Here is a 21,145-nt window from a genome sequence, read left to right as displayed (position 1 = left end):
TATCGGGAGGTTTTAATGGACAGACAGACCCGATAAAAATCAATGTTACTGGTTTTTAATATTTTTTTGAATTATTAATACATCATACATGTTATCATATATATATAATATACAGACTAATACCCGGGGATTCACATTTGTCTCCATTCTCAATATGCTTTGTTGTTCTCTTTTCAAACCAGAAGTTGTTGGACTAAAAGTATTTACATTAAAAAAATAGAGTGATAGAAATGTGAAACAAAAGACATCAATGGAGGAGTAAAATGACAGAGCGATGCAATCTGTTTGTAATATATACACCAGAATGACAGCGAAAGACTGTAGATTGTGGAGGGGCCCGTCTCAATAGTCAAAATGATGTCTCCTTTCTGCACTGATGTGACAGAGCTAGAAAGGAAAAACCAAATACCTGGTGAGCATCCACCATGTTCAGTGCAGATGATGAGGAGAGGAAGCCACTCTAGACTATTGAGATGCATCCCAGGAGTAGAGAGGTAGGGAGAGACAACATTGTTTTACAGCAGTGCTTTTCAGAAGGATGGAAAAAGAGGAATATGGAGAAAAGAGTAGAAAAAAGGAGATGGGGTTGATGTTTGAAGCGAGGTAAAGGCAAGTGCTTGGTCATGATGAGGCAGAGGACAGCTAATGGATCATGGTGTGTGTGAACATGGTTCCAGGGGCATTGAGACAGGAACAGCCATGCTGAGATGACCATCCTATGACTGTAGATGAAGAGATGATTCAGAAAGGAGGAGTGAGATGAAGGGATGACACGGAGGAATGAGGCAGAGATGGAGGTAGATCCTTCAGAAAGTCCTCATCTCCTGTGTGCAGTAGTTCGTAGAGAGAAGGGGTGAGGGTCAAAAAAGTGGAATGAAGGACGGATGAGATGGAGAGATTAAAAGGTCAGAGGAGAGGTGCGATAAGGGGATGGAGGGATGAGGGGGAGGTGTATTTCAGAAGGACCATCTCTCCTGTGTGCGGGGGTCCGTGTTTAGAGAGGGGGATTCTGGGGGGTTCTGGGTGTTGCTGTCTTCTCCATTCAACCCCTTCCTACACACAGGACACGTATCATGCTGCAGAAAGAGAGAGAGGAGAAAATCAGTTCCAAATGTCTTCAAAACATTCCTCCTACTAAATATTACCCCACCGTCCTCCTCACCATTTCCAGCCAGGGTACTATACAGTCTGAGTGGAAGAAGTGGTTGCAGGGCAGCTGTCTGACGGGCTCTCCCACTGCAAAGTCCTCCTTGCACACCGGACACTCCATACTGCAGTCTGGAGAGACACACACCCCTTTTTCTTATCTAGTATTACATTCCTGTTATAAATGATCATACATAACTATCTTACACGCAGGAAAAATACTCCATATTACAGTATACAGAGAACAGGAGAGAGAAAGAGCTAGAAAGAAGAAGAGATGGGAAGACTGAAGGGATGATGAAGCAGGGGTTACATTAGATGTTTTTATTTAACTAGGCAAGTCAGTTAAGAACAAATTCTTATTTACAATGACGGACTAACAGACATTAAAATAACTGAAGCCTAGCATCTGATGCCTAATTACTGAGTGGCTGGTTGAGATGATTTAAGAGGAATAAGTACCACTCTTAATGACAAGAGACAGTGAGACAACAGCTATGTGGGCCCTGAGCCAGGGGGGGACAGAGAGCGACAGAGAGGGAGAGAGAGACAACAGCTATGTGGGCCATGAGCCAGGGGGGACAGAGAGAGACAGAGAGGGAGAGAGAGACAACAGCTATGTGGGCCCTGAGCCAGGGGGGACAGAGAGAGAGACAGAGAGGGAGAGTAAGACAACAGCTATGTGGGCCCTGGGCCAGAGAGAGAGAGAGACAACAGCTATGTGGGCCTTGGGCCGGGGGAGACAGACAAAGAGAGAGACAGAGTGAGACCGAGAGAGAGGAAGAGAGAGTGAGACAGAGGACAGATGTGTGTATGTGTGAGAAAGACAAGAACAGAGAGGACAGGAGACAAGAACAGAGAGGACAGGAGACGAGAGAGAGAGAGAGAGAGAGGGGAGTCCTCATTTACCCCAATGAGTCAGCTGTCAGCAGCACAGCTATACTAGCTTATTTACAGTACCAGTCAAAAGTTTGGACACACCTACTCATTCAAGGGTTTTTCTTTATCTTTACAATTGTCTACATTGTAGAATAACAGTGAAGAAATCAAAACTATGAAATAACACATATGGAATCATGTAGTAACCAAAAAAAGTGTTAAACAAATCAAAATGTATTTTATATGAGATTCTTCAAAGTAGCTTTGCACACTCTTGGCATTCTCTCAACCAGCTTCATTAGGTAGTCACCTGGAATGCATTTCAATTAACCGTTGTGCCTTGTTAAAAGTTAATTTGTGGAATTTATTTCCTTCTTAATGCTTTGAGCCAATTGGTTGTGCTGTGACAAGGTAGGGGTGGTATACAGAAGATAGCCCTATTTGGTAAAAGAACAAGTCCATATTATGGCAAGAACAGCTCAAATAAGCAAAGAGAAATGACAGTCCATTACTTTAAGACATGAAGTTCAGTCAATCCGGAACATTAAGAACTTTGAAAGTTTCTTCAAGTGCAGTCGCAAAAACCATCAAGCGCTGTGATGAAACTGGCTCTGAGGACTGCCATAATGCCACTTTAATAATGTTTACATATCTTGCCTCACTCATCTCATATGTATATACTGTATTTTATATCATCTATTGCATCTTGCCTATGCCGCTCTGTCGTTGCTCTTCCATATATTGATATGTATATATTCTTATTCCATTCCTTTACTTAGATTTGTGTGTATTAGGTAGTAGTTGTGGAATTGTTAGATTACGTGTTAGATATTACTGCACTGTCAGAACTAGAAGCACAAGCATTTCGCTACACTCATAATAACATCTGCTAACCATGTGTATGTGACCAATAAAATGTAATTTGATAGGAAAGGAAGACCCAGAGTTACCTCTGCTGCAGAGGATAAGTTCATTAGAGTTAACTGCACCTCAGATTGCAGCCCAAATAAATGCTTCAGAGTTCAAGTAACAGACATCTCAACATCAACTGTTCAGAGGAGACTGTGTGAATCAGGCCTTCATGGTCACATTGCTGAAAATAAACTACTACTAAAGGACACCTATAAGAAGAAGAGACTTGCTTGGGCCAAGAAACATGAGCAATGGACAAATTAGATTTTTTGTATCCAACTGCCGTGTCTTTGTGAGACGTAGGTGAACGGATAATCTCAGCATGTGTGGTTCCCGCCATGAAGCATGGAGGAGGAGGTGTTTTGGTGCTTTGCTGGTGACAGTCTGTGATTTATTTAGAATTCAAGGCACACTTAACCAGCATGGCTACCACCGTATTCTGCAGCAATATACCATCCCATCTGGTTTGGGCTTAGTGGGTCTATCATTTGTTTTTTAACAGGACAATGACCCAACACACCTCCAGGCTGTGTAAGGGCTATTTGACCAAGAAGGAGTGATGGAGGGCTGCATCAGATGACCTGGCCTCCACAATTATTTTATTTATTTAACTAGGCAAGTCAGTTAAGAACAAATTCTTATTTTACAATGACGACCTACCCCGGGTGACGCAGGGCCAATTGTGCACCGCCCTATGGGAATCCCGATCACGGCCGGATGTGATTCAGCCTGGATTCGAACCAGGGACTGTAGTGACGCCTCTTGCACTGAGATGCAGTGCCTTAGACCGTTGCGCCACAATCACCCGACCTCAACCCAATTGAGATGGTTTGGGATGAGTTGGACCGCAGAGCGAAGGAAAATCAGCCAACAAGTGCTCAGCATATGTGGGAACTCAAGATTGTTGGAAAAGCTTTCCAGGTAAAGCTGGTTGAGAGAATGCCAAGAGTGTGCAAAGCTGTCAAGGCAAAGGGCGGCTACTTTGAAGAATCTAAAACTTAAAATATGTTTTGATTTGTTTAACACTTTTTTGGTTGTAACCAAAAAAGTGTTATTTCATAGTTTTGATGTTTTCACTATTTTTCTACAATGTATAAAATAGTAAAAATAAAGAAAAACCCTTGAATGAATAAGCATGTCCACTTCTGACTGGTGTGTATTGGCCACGGCACTATGGAGAGACTGGAGAGGAGGTAAAGGACTGACCTGCTTGATCCTGAGACACGTTGACTGTAGGGATGGAGGAGATCTTCTCTTTCTCTGCAGGAGGAGGGCCCGTGTTCTCAAACTGACCTAACAACTACACACAGGTAGACAGAGAAGATACATCACAATGGTTGCTGCAGGAACTATAAGAACAGCTTTACAATTCACCTTTGTGCTGTAAACTGTGTGCTAACCTAGCCTGATACAATAAGAGTAAAACCATCAGAAACACCATGGAAAAGATAGAGAGAAAATAACAAGAGAACTGCTAAACCTTCATTAGCATTCTGGGTCTACCAACATCCACAGAGCATACTACATAGTATGAAGTAATAGTTGGTTAGTGGCCATACATACCAAATGATGTGAATGGGGTTTGTGCGTGCGTACCTGTGTGATGACTGCGTCCAGTCCCCCCTGTCCCCAAGCATAGTCCCCTGGGTTAGAGTGTAGCATCCCCGTCCTAACACACAGAGGTCAATTACAGTTAAAGATGAAACATTCAGGAAATATCCTATGTTTCACACATGAGGAACAGCAACAATGTGTGTTGTGATTTAGGCTAGGTTTAAATGACAGGGTTCCCAGGGGTGCTGGCTGAGGCACACCCATAACAAGTCAGGGAACATTCAAATATGCATGTTGATCCACCTCACTATTTGTAAGGAATCCACAAGAGAAAGTGTGTAAGTCAAACTGTGGACTAACATAATGTATAACCACTGCTTACATGGCAGTAAGAAGGTTCTTACCAAGAGAGGGGAGTTGAGCCAGGAACTCCAGAGTTGGCAAATAGACCAGCCAGAAACTGTTGTACTATCCTACAGAGAGAGAAGGCACACACATCAGTCAGGAATGAGATCAGCAAAACATTGAAAACTGACCAAAACAGCCATATGAATATCAACATGGCATCGTAAGGAGAGGAGTCTCACCCCTCTACGGCAGGCGAGCGGTCAGGTCTGCTGCTCCCTCTGGAGCGGTACCTCCGCTGACTGTGCAGGCGAGGGGGGCGACCGGGCCCCCAGTGTTCCCCCCCTCCCAGAGGACCCCCCAGGGGTCCTCCTAGCCCAGCAGGGACTGACCCTCCGATAGGACCTCCTCCCAGGCCTGCTAGCCCTCCCAGCCCCCCCAGACCTAACCCAACCCTTCCACCAGAGACCCGGGGCTCTGAGTCTGGACTGTCACCATCCACTGTGAAAGGCCTCTCTACAAACAACAGGTGCCACAGCTGCTGAGAGAGAAATGAGGGGTGATGGTGAAAACAGGGAGGGTGGGAGAAGGGGGAATGGAGAGAGAGAGACAGTGGAAGGGAGAGCGAGATAGAGAAAGCATGTGAAAGAAAGATGGGATCACAAAGGTACATTTAGTACAGATGAGATCACAGTAGACATTTGCATCCCCCCACCAGGTCACAGTGCATATCATACCTCTGCAAACTGTGTGGCTGTGTCATCTGTCCCATTAGCGCCACCCTCTAGCAGACTGAGGGAAACAGCACACAGGAGGCAGAACAAAGCATTAGTAACATCCAACATCTATACACAGTCATTCTCCACCACCTTCCATTCACTCTGCCTAGCCTATATCTGGTAGATTCATTAAAGCTACAGACATAAGAAACAAGATATTCTCACCTGGAATCTTCTGTTACCTCCTCTATAAAGCCAGACTCACACCTGGGACAGATGTACTCCTGCAAAAACACACAACACCACACACTCAGTGAGTACACGAGTTACACCGTGTTCTATACACCATGTTCTATACAGGCTGCTGAGGTCTGTAGAATGAGGAAGTGTCTAGTAGAGATCTGTGGCAGAGTCAGGATATAGCCTATTTGAACATAGCATTAAGCAGGAACATACAACATGTCAAGTGGAAGTTGTCATCGAGAAGTATTCTTCCCTGGCACCAGTGTCGAGTTCACTCACAATGGGATTAGGCCTATGACACAGACATGTTCTTTATTCGACAAAACAAAAGGACACTTGAAGTGAACCTCATTCCAAAATTGTTCAAAACCTGTATTGCTGTATGCAATATTGTGTGTAGGCTTAGGCTATGCCTCAGCCATTGTCATCTGGTGAAAACATACAGATACTATGCCTGAAATAAGGCTTCAGACGGACAAGCACAGGGTTCTGCCATGTATGTTTGAGGCATGCTCCCTGTCTCTTTCAGTGGATGCCTTGGGGAGGTGAGACAGATGAACTGCTGATATGCAGTCAGTGAGTGGGCATGGCTGAAACATGCCTCAGCAGCACAGACAGAGTGTGACAGTGAGACCAGCAGGTTAGCCTGTGGGTAGGCTAGATCAGGGTTTCCAAAATTCACCCCCAACCTCAGTACAAGTTTAGTTTCTTGCCCAAGCGCTTCACAGCTGATTCAAATAATCAAAGCTTTTATTTAACTAGGCAAGTCAGTTAACAACAAATTCTTATTTACAATGATGGCCTACCCCGGCCAAACCTTAACCCGTACTACACTGGCCCAATGGGCCTCCCAATCATGGCCGCTTGTAATACAGCCTGGAATCGAACCAGGGTCTGTGGTGACGCCTCTAGCACTAAGATGCAGTGCCTTAGACCGCTGCGCCACTCTGGAGCCCAAGCTTGATGATGGGGGGGGCAGGACCGAGTTTGGGAAACCCTGGGCTAGATGAATCAGAACCATAGGCACAGATCTAGTTCCCAATAAGAGGGAAATCACAAAACTGTCCTTAGGTCCGTGTCTAGGCCTACTTCAGCCTCCTCCCAGATTTAGCTTCAATGTCAGGAAGGGAATAAACAGGGGATTACCAGCCTGCCTCTCACTGACCAGCCTAACATACACAAATGTATCCTTGCTAACGTTGGTTTAGACAAGCAGACTGACTATCTGACACATTGACTGACTGCCAGAGACTGCGAGTCAATAACACGACTAGTTAGCTAAATGCAAAACGTTAACGTTAAGTGTCATAACGTCTCTTCTAGAATGAACGCAGTCGATACGGAATAATGTAGTTAAATAATTAGGGTCAAGCAGTCAATATTGTGCAATGTCTTTCTACATTTTACTTTCAGTTTGATTGTGAAACTGAACTGTGCCACATTCAGTTGCCAAAAGTTGACGAACGTTGCAGATAGAATGCGTAAATAGACCCTACATGATATATTGATCTACATAATATGTTCTATCTGAACGTGCCAAACCGTCGTGTCCTGCTGAACGCGCCCCAGGCCAAGGAAACCCCCTTATTCCCTCTGCTTTAGTAGGCCAAGGAGTAGCCAGACTGACCGAGTTACGTTGAAATATCCATCACATTTCCATATAGTTACCTCCTCGAGGAACTCAGGAAAAGCACACAAAACCACCTCGAATAAGGTTAACATTACATCAAATAACACCAGTTACTCAGTAACTACAGGTACGGTTATTCAACCATGCCAGTATAATCTTTAACAATTACTGCACATAATGTCTTTGTTAAAGAAATGAGTTGACAAATCCTATTGTTAAAGCGAGCAACAACAAACATCAACATTGTTTGTTTGCTAGCTAGAGCCAGTGCCGAGGGCCCTACTGGCTAGCCGTCTACAGTTAGCAGCTAGTTAGTTAAACAACTACTGCTATTTGCTGGACTCAGATTCGGTTGTCAACCGACGGAAAAGAACAAGACCTGCATTGAACAGCCATGATCGGGACACGGTGAAACGACTGACTTACCGGGAGCTTGGGGCTTACTTCTCCCTTACAACAATGACAGAAGAACCGATGCGGGGGAATCGCCGCAGCTTCCGCCATCTTCCCCAGAATAGCACAAACAGTGACGTCGGTCCTCCTGCATACCAAAGAGGGTGGTCCGCCAACATCCCTTCATGCAATGCGCAACTCTCTGGGAAAATAAACTTACTTGTGAGGGCGGAAATTCGTTGTGTTGAAGCGCTGGCAATCACGTGTTTGGGATTCTGAAGTTGTTTTGCGAGGATTCTCCCGAAACTCATTCCATGATCTGAAAAGGGTGTTTTGCAAAGGTTTGTGAGCATGGCAGTTAAGTTATAAAAATTAAAGTTGTTAGTAAACGTTGTTGAAAAGCCGTGATTTGGTTACCGGTTGTTAGTGTCATCATACTTCTCAGCATAAGTATATTTCGATGAACAGTCCAAAAACGTGTTGTTGACCTGTTCCCCGGTTCCTCCTGTCTCAGCAGATGACTGCCCAGGAGGTGCGGCTGTGTGGCTTGCTGCTACAGGAGCACTTTGGAGAGGTGGTGGAGAGGATAGGCACTCACCTGCTCAGAGGAGGGGCACAGAACCTCAGGACCATCGCCAATGAGACCAACACACCACTGGACCTGGTACTACACAAACAAACAAACACACACACATAAAACATATTGTTCAACCTAGGTGGTGACCCTGTCTCTTCTGCAGGTGAAGAAGTCTCTGTGTGTGTTGGTACAGCACGGTGCTTGTGAGTTCGGGTCGGGCCGGCGAGGCCCCGGGAGCCCAGTGGAGTACCGGGCCAGCTGTGAGCGGGTTCTAAGGGTTCTGCGGTACCCGCGGTACATCTACACAGCTAAGACCCTGTATGGAGACACAGGAGAACTCATTGTGGAGGAGGTCCTACAACGAGGCCATATGACCATGAGCAACACGGTCAAGACTGTAGCTGACCGACTCACTCATAACATGGAGGGTGTGTGAGAGAGCGATTACAAGATGTATGATTATTCTATATTTTCTTCTCCTTCTGTCCTCATGATTTTTCTCTCTGTAGAGGGTCGTAGTATGGAGTACAGTGAGGTGGTCTCAGCCTTCTCTAAGCTGGTGGAGACTCACTTCCTGCAGCGCTGTCCTCCGGTGGCCGAGATGGGAACTGCAGCCACCTCCTCTACCCCGGCGACCCCCGGCACCCCTGCCGCCCCCGCCTCCACTGCCCCCCCAACAGCAGAGAGCAACCCTGACTGCTACAAGCTGCCCCATGTCACACTCACAGGTACCGCAAACACTCCTATAACACGTAGTATCATTTCACCTGTGTGCATACCCACATGTAAACCTCCTACTATATGTAATTCAGTAAATATTTGCTATACACTTGCTTGTTGTGTTTATGGGACAGGTTGTGGGAAGCGCAGACGCTCCAGTGACGACAGTGAGGAGCAGAGAGGAGGGAAGAAAGCCAAGATGGACTCAGAGGTCAGACCCTCTGCTCTTGACACTCAGAGATAATGGGCTGCTATAGAGAATCAGAGAACCTTGTTCTGTTTTTCTTTTACTGTCAATAAGGAATGGAACTGTTTTGAATGACTTGTGCCTCTTTCTATCCCCTCCCTCCCTCTCTTTCCAGTCGTGTGGTGATGAGGGGATCTACTGGCAGGTGAACTTTGAGAGGTTCCATCAGCACTTCAGAGACCAGGCCATCGTTAGTGCTGTGGCCAGCAAACTGGACCAGGTCAGTGACACAGACCCCTACAGACTACCTCCGTATGCTTGTAGACCAGGAGAGATTTAATGGGGTGGTCTAAGTCAGTGATTCCCAAACTGAGGGGTAAGCAGGGAGGGTGTGGCATGGCCTAGTTAAATAAAAAATAAATGGCCAAATTTTCTCTGCATTTCAAGACAAAATGTGTAGAATTGCAGGAAAGCTTTAAACCTACAATATGTTTTCTCCACCAACAAGATGGGTGTGAACAGTTTGTATCATGAACAGTGCTTGTACCCATATAAATAGATGTCATATGAGATGTTCCCCAATGCTGGAAGGGGGGCCTGAGTGAAAAAGACCTCTCTCTCTCTCTCTCTCTCTCTCCCCCCACAGACCAGTAGTGAGATTGTGAGGACTATGTTGAGGATGAGTGAGGTCACCACCACACAGACCGCCGCCTACACTCAGCCCCTCTCAGCCAATGAGATCTTCCGCTCCCTCCCGCCCAACTACAGCATCAGCAGACCAATCCTGGACCAGTACCTTTCCCTTCTGGTGGATGACCCGGTAAGAGCAGATCTAGGATCAGATTCCCCTCCCCATATCCCAACCTTAACCATTGGAAGATCAATTGCAGAACTGACCTTGGATCAGTGCCTAGGAGGCTGGTAAACTGATGTTTCTCCCTCCCTCTGTTCCTCAGATGGAGTTTGTGGGGAAATCAGGTGACAGTGGAGGAGGAATGTACGTGGTCAGTATCCTTTTACAACCCTGATGAAACCTGTTTGAGTTTCTCATCCACACACTATTGTATAATAGGTAATTTCCAGTATTTCATGATACAGTTGTAAGTGGTCGTTTCTTGACTGACCACTCAGATCTCCAAAGAGCCCTGGCCAACCTGGCGAGAGCTACACTGGAGTCTGTGGTACAGGAGAGGTCGGTGTGTCTGTGTTTGTCAGTTGGTCTGTGTCCATTTACTCTGTTTGTGTGTCTGCCCACGGTGGCTACATAGCTTGTAGGGTGTCATTCATTCAACCTTTCCCATTGTCAGGTTTGGCTCGCGGTCGGCTAGGATCTTCCGTCTGTTGCTAAGGAAACGTCACCTGGAGCAGAAGCAGGTGGAGGACTTTGCTATGATCCCTGCCAAGGAGGCCAAAGACATGCTGTACACACTGCTGTCAGAGAACCTGGTACAGCTACAGGTAACACACAAATACACACACACACACTATACAAACCATACATTATCATGCTCAACTGTGTTTTTCCACCCTAGGAAATCCCTAAGACTCCTGACCACGCCCCTTCACGTACCTTCTACCTGTACACTGTCAACCAGCTGCCTACTGCCCGCCTACTGCTACAGCACTGCTACAAGGTACATATTCAAACTAAGCTGTACTATGAGCAGCAGGATGAAACGATGATATTGCAGATGAGCGTGATGCCTCTTTCTGACTTTCTCTCTTCTACAACTGTACCTTTACATCTACATTTTAAACTGTCTAAATAAAGAGGAAATACGGAAGGAGAACGAGTCAAAAATATACTTTCAGTTTATTAGGTACACCTATCTAGTACCAGGTCGGACCCCCCCCTTTGCATCCAGAACAGCCTGAATTCTTTGCGGCATGGACTCTAAAAGTCGGAAACGTTCCACAGGGATGTTAGTTCATGCTGATGCGATGGCATCACACGGTTGCTGCAGATTGGACAGCGGTACACCACCGCCACCAGCCTGTACCGTTGACACCAGGCAGGATGGGTCCACGGACTCATGCTGCTTACGGCAAATCCTGACTCTTCCATCAGCATGACGCAACAGAAACCGGGTTCGTTGGATGTTTTTCCACTCATCAATTGTCCAGTGTTGGTGATCTCGTGCCCTCTGGAGCCACTTCTTGTTGTGTTTAGCTGATAGGAGTGGAACCCGGTGTGGTCGCCTGCTGCTATAGCCCATCCGTGACAAGGACCGACGAGTTGTGCGTTCTGAGATGCCGTTCTGCACACCATTGTTGTACTGTGCCGTTATTTGCCTGTTTGTGGCCCGTCTGTTAGCTTGCACGATTCTTGCCAATCTCCTTTGACCTCTCATCAACAAGCTGTTTTGGCCCACAGGACTGCCGCTGACTGGATGTTTTTTGTTTGTCCGTTCTCGGGAAACCGTAGACACTGCTGTGCGTGAAAAGGACAGTGGCCGTTTCTGAGATGCGGCACGCCTGACACCGACGATCATATCACTCTCAAAGTCGCTTAGGTCACTGGCTTTTCTCATTCTAACATTCAATCAAACAGTAACTGAATGTCTCAATGCCTGTCTGCCTGCTTTATATAGCAAGCCACAGTCATGTGACTCAGTCTGTAGGAGCGATATATTTCCGTGAATGTGGTGGTGTACCTAAACCTGGCCGATGAGTGTATATATCTGCATGTGTACTTTACGGTGCTGCAACTTGATAGCTTCAGGACCACAACAGCAGAGACATTTAGTGTCGCAATTCACACTCCATTGTTGCGGAAGCCTGTCTGATATTGCTTCTACATCTGCATTGCTTGCTGTTTGGGGTTTTAGGCTGCGTTTCTGTAGAAGCGCTCTTGTGACATCTGCTGATGTAAAAAGGGCTTTATAAATACATTTGATTTGATTGCTATTTACTTCGTGCATCGCTGACTTGACAATTAATGGTGGACGTCTGACTTGCAGATAGGGCTGGGAATTGCCAAGCACCTCATGATATTATCACAATACTTAGAAGCTGATACGATATGTATTGCGATTCTCACGTTTTTATATGCAATGTGATATTGCGATTTGATGTTCCAAACATATTGCTCGCGTTATGTCTGCTGCAGAGAGATGAGAGCGCATGAGAACGTTTGTTTTGATCAGTCATGGAAATAAAAGTGCAGAAAATCTGTTGGCTTACTATTATAAAAAGAAGATGGAGAACAGGTCCAAAACAATATTGCGATGTGTAACTGTATACATTTCCCCCATCACTACTTGCAGACAGTGGCTAATCTGATTGAGAGGCGCCTCTTTGAGACCAAGGAGAACAAGTGAGTTTATTGATTGATTCCTAAGTGGATGGATGGATGGATAGATTTGTTTTTTCACTAAGTTTCCTGCTACGGTCTCTTTAGGTCTGCATATTGATTTTTAGAGGACAACAATGGAAACAAGTCTGACTTTTTGTGTATATAATCCTCAGCAATTTTGGTACATGTACAAGACTTCCTATGTTTGATTGACAGGCGTCTGCTGGAGAAGTCCCAGCGAATCGAGGCGATCCTGGCGTCGCTGCAGGCCAGTGGGGCGGAGCCTGAACAGTTGACAGAGGTGGAGGAGATGATCACTGCCCCCGAGAGACAGCAGCTAGAGGCGCTGCGACATCACATCAACAAGTACTGCATTACTACTGCACCTTAATTACCACTACATCCATACTATAGATCTATAGCGACAGCAGCTAGAGGCCCTGCGACATCACATCAACAAGTACTGCATTACTACTGCACCTTAATTACCACTAATCCATACTATAGATCTATAGAGACAGCAGCTAGAGGCCCTGCGACATCACATCAACAAGTACTGCATTACTACTACACCTTAATTACCACTACATCCATACTATAGATCTATAGAGACAGCAGCTAGAGGCCCTGCGACATCACATCAACAAGTACTGCATTACTACTACTACACACGTACTATAGATCAGGGATGGGCAACTTTGATGGGGATGGGGGCCACAAAAAATATGAACATCGCGGGTCTGCGCAACCACATCCATACCTACTCATGCAGTCAGAGCCGACCCTAGCCTTTTAGGGGCCCTAAGCTAGGAGAGAATAAATGTACTTTTTAGAGTACATTTCCTGCAATTCTACAATTCTAGTGACATTTTGCCATAAGGTGGAGAGAAATGTTTTCCATTTTTAATATGCTATCTGAGTGAGAGTGATTTAATTCGACCATGATTAATGCTAGTTTAGATAAGACTAACAATCTAGAAAATGTTAGCTGACATGGGTGAGTGACTGTCAGTGACTGACATAACAAGAGAAACTGCTGATTCACAACAAATGTCAAAATTGCAACTTGTGTATTCTACTATTCTAACTCTCAACAGTAAGTTGATTCCTCCAACTAGAAGACCTACGACGTCACATCAACAAGTACTGCTACAATACTACTACTAAATCAAATCAAAGTTTATTTATCACGTGTGCCAAATACAACAGGTGTAGACCTTAGAGTGAAATGCTTACTTACCAATGGTGCGATTTTTAGGTAAACAATAGATAAGTAAAAAAATTGTGAAAAATAGCAGTAGTGAGGCTATTAAAGTAGCGAGGCTATATACAGACACCGGTTAGTCGGGCAAATCGAGGTAGTATGTATATGTGGGTATGGTTAAAGTGACTATGCATATATGATAAGCAGAGAGTAGCAGTAGCGTAAAAGAGGGGTTGGCGGGTGGCGGGACACAATGCAGATTGGCTACCCAGACTATGTTCGGGGGCACCGGTTAGTCGGGCTAATTGAGGTAGTATGTACATGAATGTATAGTTTAAAGTGACTATGCATAGATAATAAAAAGAGTAGCAGCAGTGTAAAAGAGGGGTTGGGGGGTGGGACAATGCAAATATTCCGGGTAGCCATTTGATTAGCTGTTCAGGAGTCTTATGGCTTGGGGGTAAAAGCTGTTGAGAAGCCTTTTTGTCCTAGACTTGGCGCTCCGGTACCACTTGCCATGTGGTAGTAGAGAGAACAGTCTATGACTGGGGTGGCTGGGGTCTTTGACAATTTTTAGGGCCTTCCTCTGACACCGCCTGGTATAGAGGTCCTGGATGGCAGGCAGCTTGGCCCCAGTGATGTACTGGGCCGTATGCACTACCCTCTGTAGTGCCTTGCGGTCGGAGGCCGAGCAGTTGCCGTACCAGGCAGTGATGCAACCAGTCAGGATGCTACTGCTACGACACCCATACTATATATCTATAGACAACAGCTAGAGGCCTACGACCTCACATCAACAAGTACTACTACATACTTGTTACTAATACTGCTACATTACTGTAGCTTTATTACCTCTTTCTTTTACTTGTTTCTTTTCTCCCTGAAGGTTGGACTCTACAGAGAACCAGGTGGATGAGACTGTCTTTCTACTGGAGTCCTACATCTTCTCTACCAAGACCAAGTGAGAGGGAGGGAGGGAGGGAGGGAGGGAGGGAGGGGAGAAACACAATGGACATAAAGTTGCATCAATAAAATATGTTTAGGTTTTGATATACTTGACTCACTTGGTGCTTTTTTTGCCTGACGTACAGACGTCATTATTTCAGTTATATGTTCAACAATGTCTGCTAGTGTGAAAGGGTTTTTTTCTTTTATAGAATGAAGTAGTCTTAAATGCCTGATTTAAAAAAAAATATATATATATATTTTTAAAAATGTTATGTAATGAAATATTTGGTTTAAGTGTATTTAGTTAATGTGTATGAATGATCCTATGTATGTATAAATGAACATGAAAGAAATTAAAAACATTTACAAAAACTTTAATTATCAACAGTTTTAATTTGACTCAAAAAATAAACTGTACTGTAGAGAAAATGGGTGAAAAATCTAAAGTCATGATGACTTCTGAATATTAAATAGACCGTTTGGTTTGTAACAGTGTTTCATAGAAATACAAATATATTCACATGATTATAAGTGGCCCCCATTATCAGATAGTGCATTTTCATTCAAGCTTCCTTGAAGGATGGAACTGCTTTCCATATAGCACAACATGGTACTAATTACAGGTTGATACCTGTACGATATCTACTTATACAACATGGTACTAATTACAGGTTGATACCTGTACGGTATCTACTTATACAACATGGTACTAATTACAGGTTGATACCTGTACGATATCTACTTATACAACATGGTACTAATTACAGGTTGATACCTGTACGGTATCTACTTATACAACATGGTACTAATTACAGGTTGATACCTGTACGATATCTACTTATACAACATGGTACTAATTACAGGTTGATACCTGTACGATATCTACTTATACAACATGGTACTAATTACAGGTTGATACCTGTACGATATCTACTTATACAACATGGTACTAATTACAGGTTGATACCTGTACGGTATCTACTTATACAACATGGTACTAATTACAGGTTGATACCTGTACGATATCTACTTATACAACATGGTACTAATTACAGGTTGATACCTGTACGGTATCTACTCTGTTTGAAGTCTGCAGTCATTGAACATCATACCAAGTCACATTGCACCGGGAGTATCAAACTCATTCCACGGAGGGCTGTGTGTCTGTAGGTTTTTGTTTTGTTCATTCAATTAAGACCTAGATAACCAGTTGAGAGGAGTCCCTCACTAATTCATGACCTTAATTCATCCATCAAGTACAAGGGTGGAGTGAAAACCTGCAGACACTTGGCCCTCTGTGGAATGAGTTTGACACGTGGTGAACAGCATTATTTCCTGTCTGGGACATCTCTGAAGAAAACTCCTGTACACGTCCTTCCTGCTGTACGTTTCTAAACAGGTGTGTAACTAGAGCCCTACAGCCATGGGTTCACCGGTAGAAACAGACAAGATGTTGGGGAGTCTGATGATAGATGCAGTCTGTGCCATTAGGTGTTTTGACAGTTCACACATTCACTGGGCGACACTCATCTGTACTGGCTGTGCGTTCTTTATGGGGGGGGGGCCATGATTTAGAAGAGAGGGAAAGCATCTGTTTTTATTGCTGGGTGGGAAGAACAGTCTCTGTACAGGTCGTTGCCATGGGGATGGGCACGAAGTGGACTCTGTGGTTCTCTGGTTGTCACACATACTGTATCCATTGACTGACATCATGGCGACGAGGGGCGGGGTCAGTCCTCGAGTTCCTCGTCCTTTATCTGTTTACGAGTGAAGAACCCCAGCTGGAGAAAGGAGGGATGAGAAGGAAGGAGTGAAACCCAAAGTGTTGATCTTTACCACAAAGGCAGAGGAGAAAGAAGTTATTGCAGAGTGTGAGGTACAGAGGGTACTGTATGGTGAGGTGTGATTGGTGTACCTTCCACATTGCAAAGATGATGAGGGCCAATAGCAGAAGCCCTCCAATGATGCTACCTATCAGAATCCAGAGAGAAATAGGGATGGCCCGCCCCTTTAGAACCTCCAACACCGTCTGACGGAAAGAGACAAAAAGGCTGATAGTAGAGACAGTCAGACAGATATTCATCACCCTGTACCAGCTTCCTACTCTATCTGGATGTAAACAACAGACAGTCTGACAGATATTCATCACCCTATACCAGCTTCCTACTCTATCTGGATGTAAACAACAGACAGTCTGACAGATATTCATCACCCTGTACCAGCTTCCTACTCTATCTGGATGTAAACAACAGACAGTCTGACAGATATTCATCACCCTGTACCAGCTTCCTACTCTATCTGGATGTAAACAACAATCTGACAGATATTCATCACCCTATACCTGCTTCCTACTCTATCTGGATGTAAACAACAGACAGACAGATATTCATCACCCTATACCAGCTTCCTACTCTATCTGGATGTAAACAACAGACAGTCTGACAGATATTCATCACCCTGTACCAGCTTCCTACTCTATCTGATGTAAACAACAATCTGACAGATATTCATCACCCTATACCAGCTTCCTACTCTATCTGGATGTAAACAACAGACAGTCTGACAGATATTCATCACCCTGTACCAGCTTCCTACTCTATCTGGATGTAAACAGCAGACAGTCTGACAGATATTCATCACCCTGTACCAGCTTCCTACTCTATCTGGATGTAAACAACAGACAGTCTGACAGATATTCATCACCCTGTACCAGCTTTCTACTCTATCTGGCTGTAAACAACAGTCAGACAGATATTCATCACCCTATACCAGCTTTCTACTCTATCTGGCTGTAAACAACAGTCAGACAGATATTCATCACCCTGTACCAGCTTCCTACTCTATCTGGATGTAAACAACAGTCAGACAGATATTCATCATCCAATACCAGCTTCCTACTCTATCTGGATGTAAACAACAGTCAGACAGATATTTATCACCCTGTACCAGCTTCCTACTCTATCTGGATGTAAACAACAGACAGTCTGACAGATATTCATCACCCTATACCAGCTTCCTCTATCTGGATGTAAACAACAATCTGACAGATATTTATCACCCTATACCAGCTTCCTACTCTATCTGGATGTAAACAACAATCTGACAGATATTTATCACCCTATACCAGCTTCCTACTCTATCTGGATGTAAACAACAATCTGACAGATATTTATCACCCTATACCAGCTTCCTACTCTATCTGGATGTAAACAACAATCTGACAGATATTTATCACCCTATACCAGCTTCCTCTATCTGGGTGTAAACGAGTCAGGCACAGACGATGCTAAACCAGTCCTCCACTATTAGTGTTAATCCTGCTATTCTCTCACCTCCCTCCAGATGGCGCCACTCCCCAGAGTGACCAGGTTAGATTCCTGAGCAGCCAGACGATAGGCACTCACTATCCTCACCACCTTAAACTTAGCCTGGTGACAGAGACACAAAGTCAGAGTGAGTGTTTTTATAGTTAGAGGTGTGTGTGTGTGTGTGTGTGTGTGTGTGTGTGTGTGTGTGTGTGTGAGAAACTTCGTACCTGTCTGAAGAAGTTGTCGTGGACCCTACGGCTGACTCGTATGAGAGCGGTTTGTCCTCGATGCAGCTGCTGTACCTCACACACCACCTCCACACACCACGACCTGCTGCAGTTCTACACACCACACACACAAACATGTTACATCTGAAAATATACTATATAGCTAGTTAGGATTGTGAATGTGATCATCTTGTGTGTGGGTATTTGTGTGTGTCTGTTCTCACCAGTAGGTCAGTCTGTTGCATGTCTTCAGGATGTAGTGGTCGTACATCTCTCTGTCTGTCCTTCAGCTGGGACACATCACTGTCTACACTGCAGTTCACCCCTGTCACCTGACAACACAAAGGTCACAGTTCAGAACCAGAGAGAAATGACAATAACTGTTTATTCCAACAGTAGTGAAAGAGGGTTAGTACTCACGTTGTAAGAGAAGACCTCAGTAACAGCCATGAAGACTCTGTCTCCAGCTGCTACAGAGGGCAGGCTCAGCCTCAACTCCAGGTTACTGACACTGTAACAGCCCAGGTTCTGCAGCTACACACAGAACACATTAGTCTGACGTGTGTGTGTGTGTGTGTGTGTGTGTGTGTGTGTGTGTGTGTGTGTGTGTGTGTGTGTGTGTGTGTGTGTGTGTGTGTGTGTGTGTGTGTGTGTGTGTGTGTGTGTGTGTGTGTGTGTGTAAAGACAGTATGTATGGTTATGTGTGTGATTATGCAGTAAGGATATTAGGGAAACGGATATATTGTGTGTGCACTGCTTACCCTGAAGTGTGTGTAGAACTCTGGTCCTATTGCCTCTGATATGGTTCTGGTTGGGTGGACCTCATAACGGTTCAGATTGGAGTCACTACAAATAAAGGTAGAGATACAGGGAATGAGAGAGAGACAGAGAGTTACAGAGAGACAGAGAGACAGAAAGAGACTAACCTGGTGATGAAGAGGTCAGGTTCGTACTGAACCACAGTCTGGAGCTGAACACTGTTGTCTCCCAACGTAGCCTCTCTCTCCACACTGTCACTATGGGAACCAGGAACACAGAGATGTATGTGACAGACACATGACAAGACAAACACACAATACTTCTGTCTCTACTGTAGGATTATGACTAGGGTTAGATGGAATCAGTGGAGGCTGAATTTCAGGTTCATTTCTAGAAGCTCCCAATAGGATCCCTTTACATTCCTCCATAGGATTATAGTGAGTTACCTGGCAACTGTGAGTTTCATCTGGACTTTACTGAGCAGAGACGTACAGCTGAACTCAAACTCTAACATGAAGTTAACCTAACAGAGAGAAGATAAGAGATGGGGGGGGGGGGGGGGGATTGAGTTTGTGGTATCAGAACAACACTGAACAAAAATATAAACGCATCATGAAACAATTTCTAAGATTTTCCATTTGCTTCATGTAGTGTGACACATCTCCTTCGCATAGAGATGATCAGGCTGTTGATTAGAGATTAGAGATGATCAGGCTATGGAATGTTGTCCTACTCCTCTTCAATGGCTGTGCAAAGTTGCTGGATATTATTGGGAACTGGAACACGCTGTCATACACGTCGATCCAGAGCATCCCAAACATACTCAATGGGTAACATGTCTGGTGAGTATGCGGGCCATGGAAAAACTGGGACATGTTCAGCTTCCAAGAATTGTGTACAGATCCTTGCGACATGGGGCCGTGCATTATCATGCTGAAACATGAGGTGATGGCAGCAGATGAATGGCACGACAGTGGGCCTCAGGACCTCGTCACAGTATCTCTGTGCATTCAAATTATCATCCATAAAATCAATTATGTTTGTTGTCCGTAGCTTATGCCTGCCCATACCATAACCCCACCACCACCATGGGGCACTCTGTTCACAACGTTGACATTAGCAAACCTCTCGCCCACACAACGCCATATGTCTGCAATCTGCCCGTAAGAGCACACTTCTCCAGCGTGCCAGTGGGCATCGAAGGTGTGCATTTTCCCACTGAAGTCGATTACAACGCCGAACTGCAGTCAAGTCAAGACCCTGGTGAGGACGGCGAGCACACAGCTTCCCTGAGATGGTTTCTGACAGTTTGTGCAAACACACAGTTTCATCAGCTGTCTGAGTAGCTGGTCTCAGACGAACCCGCAGGTGAAGAGGCCGGATGTGGAGGTCCTGAGCTGGTGTGGTTACACGTGGTCTGCGGTTGTGAGGCCGGTTGGACGTATTACCAAATTCTCTAAAACGACGTTGGAGGCAGCTTATGGCAGAGAAATGATCTGGTAACAGCACTGGTGGACATTCCTGCAGTCAGCATGTCAATTGCACACTCCCTCAAAACTTGAGACATCTGTGGCATCGTGTTGTTTGACAAAACTGCACATTTTAGTGGCCTTTTATTGTCCCCAGCATCGTCCCCAGTCCCCAGCATCTTTTTGATATGTCACACCTGTCAGGTGGATGGATTATCTTGGCAAAGGAGAAATGCTCACTAACAGGGATGTAAACAAATTTGTGCACAACATTTGAGAAAAATACGCTTTTTGTGTGTGTGGAACATTTCTGGGATCTTTTATTTCAGCTCATGAAACATGAGACCAACACATTACATGTTGTGTTTATATTTGTGTTCAGTGTATTTGATGCCAGACAGACAGACCTTGGAGTGGGAGCGGAACACAGGATAGCTGACATTACAGGAATGACTGTTGGAACTGAGAGATGTACACTCAATTTTCAACTGGGTATCCTCCTAGAGAGAGAGAGGGAGAGAGAGAGAAAGATAGGGATGGAGACATCGAAAGGGATGGAGGAAGAGAGAGAAGGGGGAGGAGACAGAATACAACTGTCAGGTTCATTTTGTTTGTTTGTGTGTGTGTGTG

At 44.8% G+C, this 21,145-nt stretch overlaps 3 protein-coding genes across 7 annotated transcripts in view; 1 reads left to right on the top strand and 2 right to left on the bottom strand.

Annotated features, from left to right (window-relative positions):
- Positions 1-39: 39 nt before the first annotated feature.
- On the bottom strand, positions 40-7,990 carry LOC106605795 (E3 ubiquitin-protein ligase RNF115). Of its 2 annotated transcripts, none has more exons than XM_014201739.2 (9): positions 7,855-7,990; positions 5,781-5,839; positions 5,574-5,628; positions 5,079-5,377; positions 4,896-4,964; positions 4,534-4,606; positions 4,144-4,237; positions 1,163-1,278; positions 40-1,076 (listed from the first exon to the last, which is right to left on the bottom strand). In XM_014201739.2, exons 1-9 carry the CDS (start codon positions 7,930-7,932, stop codon positions 957-959), a joined length of 963 nt encoding a protein of 320 aa, XP_014057214.1. In that variant the 5' UTR covers positions 7,933-7,990; the 3' UTR covers positions 40-956. The 2 variants fall into 2 exon arrangements, with proteins under 2 accessions (XP_014057214.1, XP_014057215.1); XM_014201740.2 differs by having other exon boundaries at positions 5,079-5,374.
- Positions 7,991-8,007: 17 nt separating this feature from the next.
- LOC106605790 (DNA-directed RNA polymerase III subunit RPC3) lies at positions 8,008-15,130 on the top strand. Of its 4 annotated transcripts, none has more exons than XM_014201732.2 (14): positions 8,008-8,162; positions 8,339-8,485; positions 8,592-8,826; positions 8,908-9,126; positions 9,253-9,329; positions 9,481-9,585; positions 9,952-10,125; positions 10,262-10,313; positions 10,437-10,497; positions 10,613-10,763; positions 10,838-10,939; positions 12,572-12,621; positions 12,817-12,966; positions 14,691-15,130. In XM_014201732.2, exons 2-14 carry the CDS (start codon positions 8,339-8,341, stop codon positions 14,767-14,769), a joined length of 1,602 nt encoding a protein of 533 aa, XP_014057207.2. In that variant the 5' UTR covers positions 8,008-8,162; the 3' UTR covers positions 14,770-15,130. The 4 variants fall into 4 exon arrangements, with proteins under 4 accessions (XP_014057207.2, XP_014057205.2, XP_045574840.1 ...); XM_014201730.2 differs by having other exon boundaries at positions 8,562-8,826; XM_045718884.1 differs by having other exon boundaries at positions 8,028-8,162; positions 8,336-8,485.
- The window catches only part of LOC106605814 (integrin alpha-10), a 46,736-nt gene continuing 40,701 nt past the window's right edge, over positions 15,111-21,145 (bottom strand). Inside the window, exons 21-30 of the mRNA XM_045718883.1 lie at positions 20,923-21,015; positions 19,493-19,569; positions 19,214-19,303; positions 19,049-19,133; positions 18,708-18,821; positions 18,512-18,619; positions 18,288-18,401; positions 18,085-18,180; positions 16,668-16,781; positions 15,111-16,533 (exon numbers count right to left, since the gene is read on the bottom strand). Of these exons, the coding sequence (XP_045574839.1) occupies positions 16,483-16,533; positions 16,668-16,781; positions 18,085-18,180; positions 18,288-18,401; positions 18,512-18,619; positions 18,708-18,821; positions 19,049-19,133; positions 19,214-19,303; positions 19,493-19,569; positions 20,923-21,015 (942 nt within the window). The 3' untranslated portion in view covers positions 15,111-16,482. The remainder of the gene's footprint in view (positions 16,534-16,667; positions 16,782-18,084; positions 18,181-18,287; positions 18,402-18,511; positions 18,620-18,707; positions 18,822-19,048; positions 19,134-19,213; positions 19,304-19,492; positions 19,570-20,922; positions 21,016-21,145) is intronic.

This window comes from Salmo salar, chromosome ssa05, assembly GCF_905237065.1.
Source record: "Salmo salar chromosome ssa05, Ssal_v3.1, whole genome shotgun sequence".
Taxonomy (NCBI): domain Eukaryota; kingdom Metazoa; phylum Chordata; class Actinopteri; order Salmoniformes; family Salmonidae; genus Salmo; species Salmo salar.
This window is presented reverse-complemented; position numbering and strand designations above follow the sequence as displayed.

What these genes read in the sequence shown, in the direction of transcription:
- LOC106605795 (XM_014201739.2), bottom strand. Translation starts at nt 7,932, where the DNA reads ATGGCGGAAGCTGCGGCGATTCCCCCGCATCGGTTCTTCTGTCATTGT. An exon ending in GAGGTAACAGAAGATTCCAG is followed by an intron (nt 5,629 to 5,780) that starts GTGAGAATATCT and finishes TGTTTCCCTCAG; the next exon opens with TCTGCTAGAGGGTGGCGCTA. An exon ending in CGTGTCTCAGGATCAAGCAG is followed by an intron (nt 1,279 to 4,143) that starts GTCAGTCCTTTA and finishes GTGTCTCTCCAG; the next exon opens with ACTGCAGTATGGAGTGTCCG.
- LOC106605790 (XM_014201730.2), top strand. Translation starts at nt 8,339, where the DNA reads ATGACTGCCCAGGAGGTGCGGCTGTGTGGCTTGCTGCTACAGGAGCAC. An exon ending in ACTCACTCATAACATGGAGG is followed by an intron (nt 8,827 to 8,907) that starts GTGTGTGAGAGA and finishes TTCTCTCTGTAG; the next exon opens with AGGGTCGTAGTATGGAGTAC. An exon ending in AGGAGGAATGTACGTGGTCA is followed by an intron (nt 10,314 to 10,436) that starts GTATCCTTTTAC and finishes CTGACCACTCAG; the next exon opens with ATCTCCAAAGAGCCCTGGCC.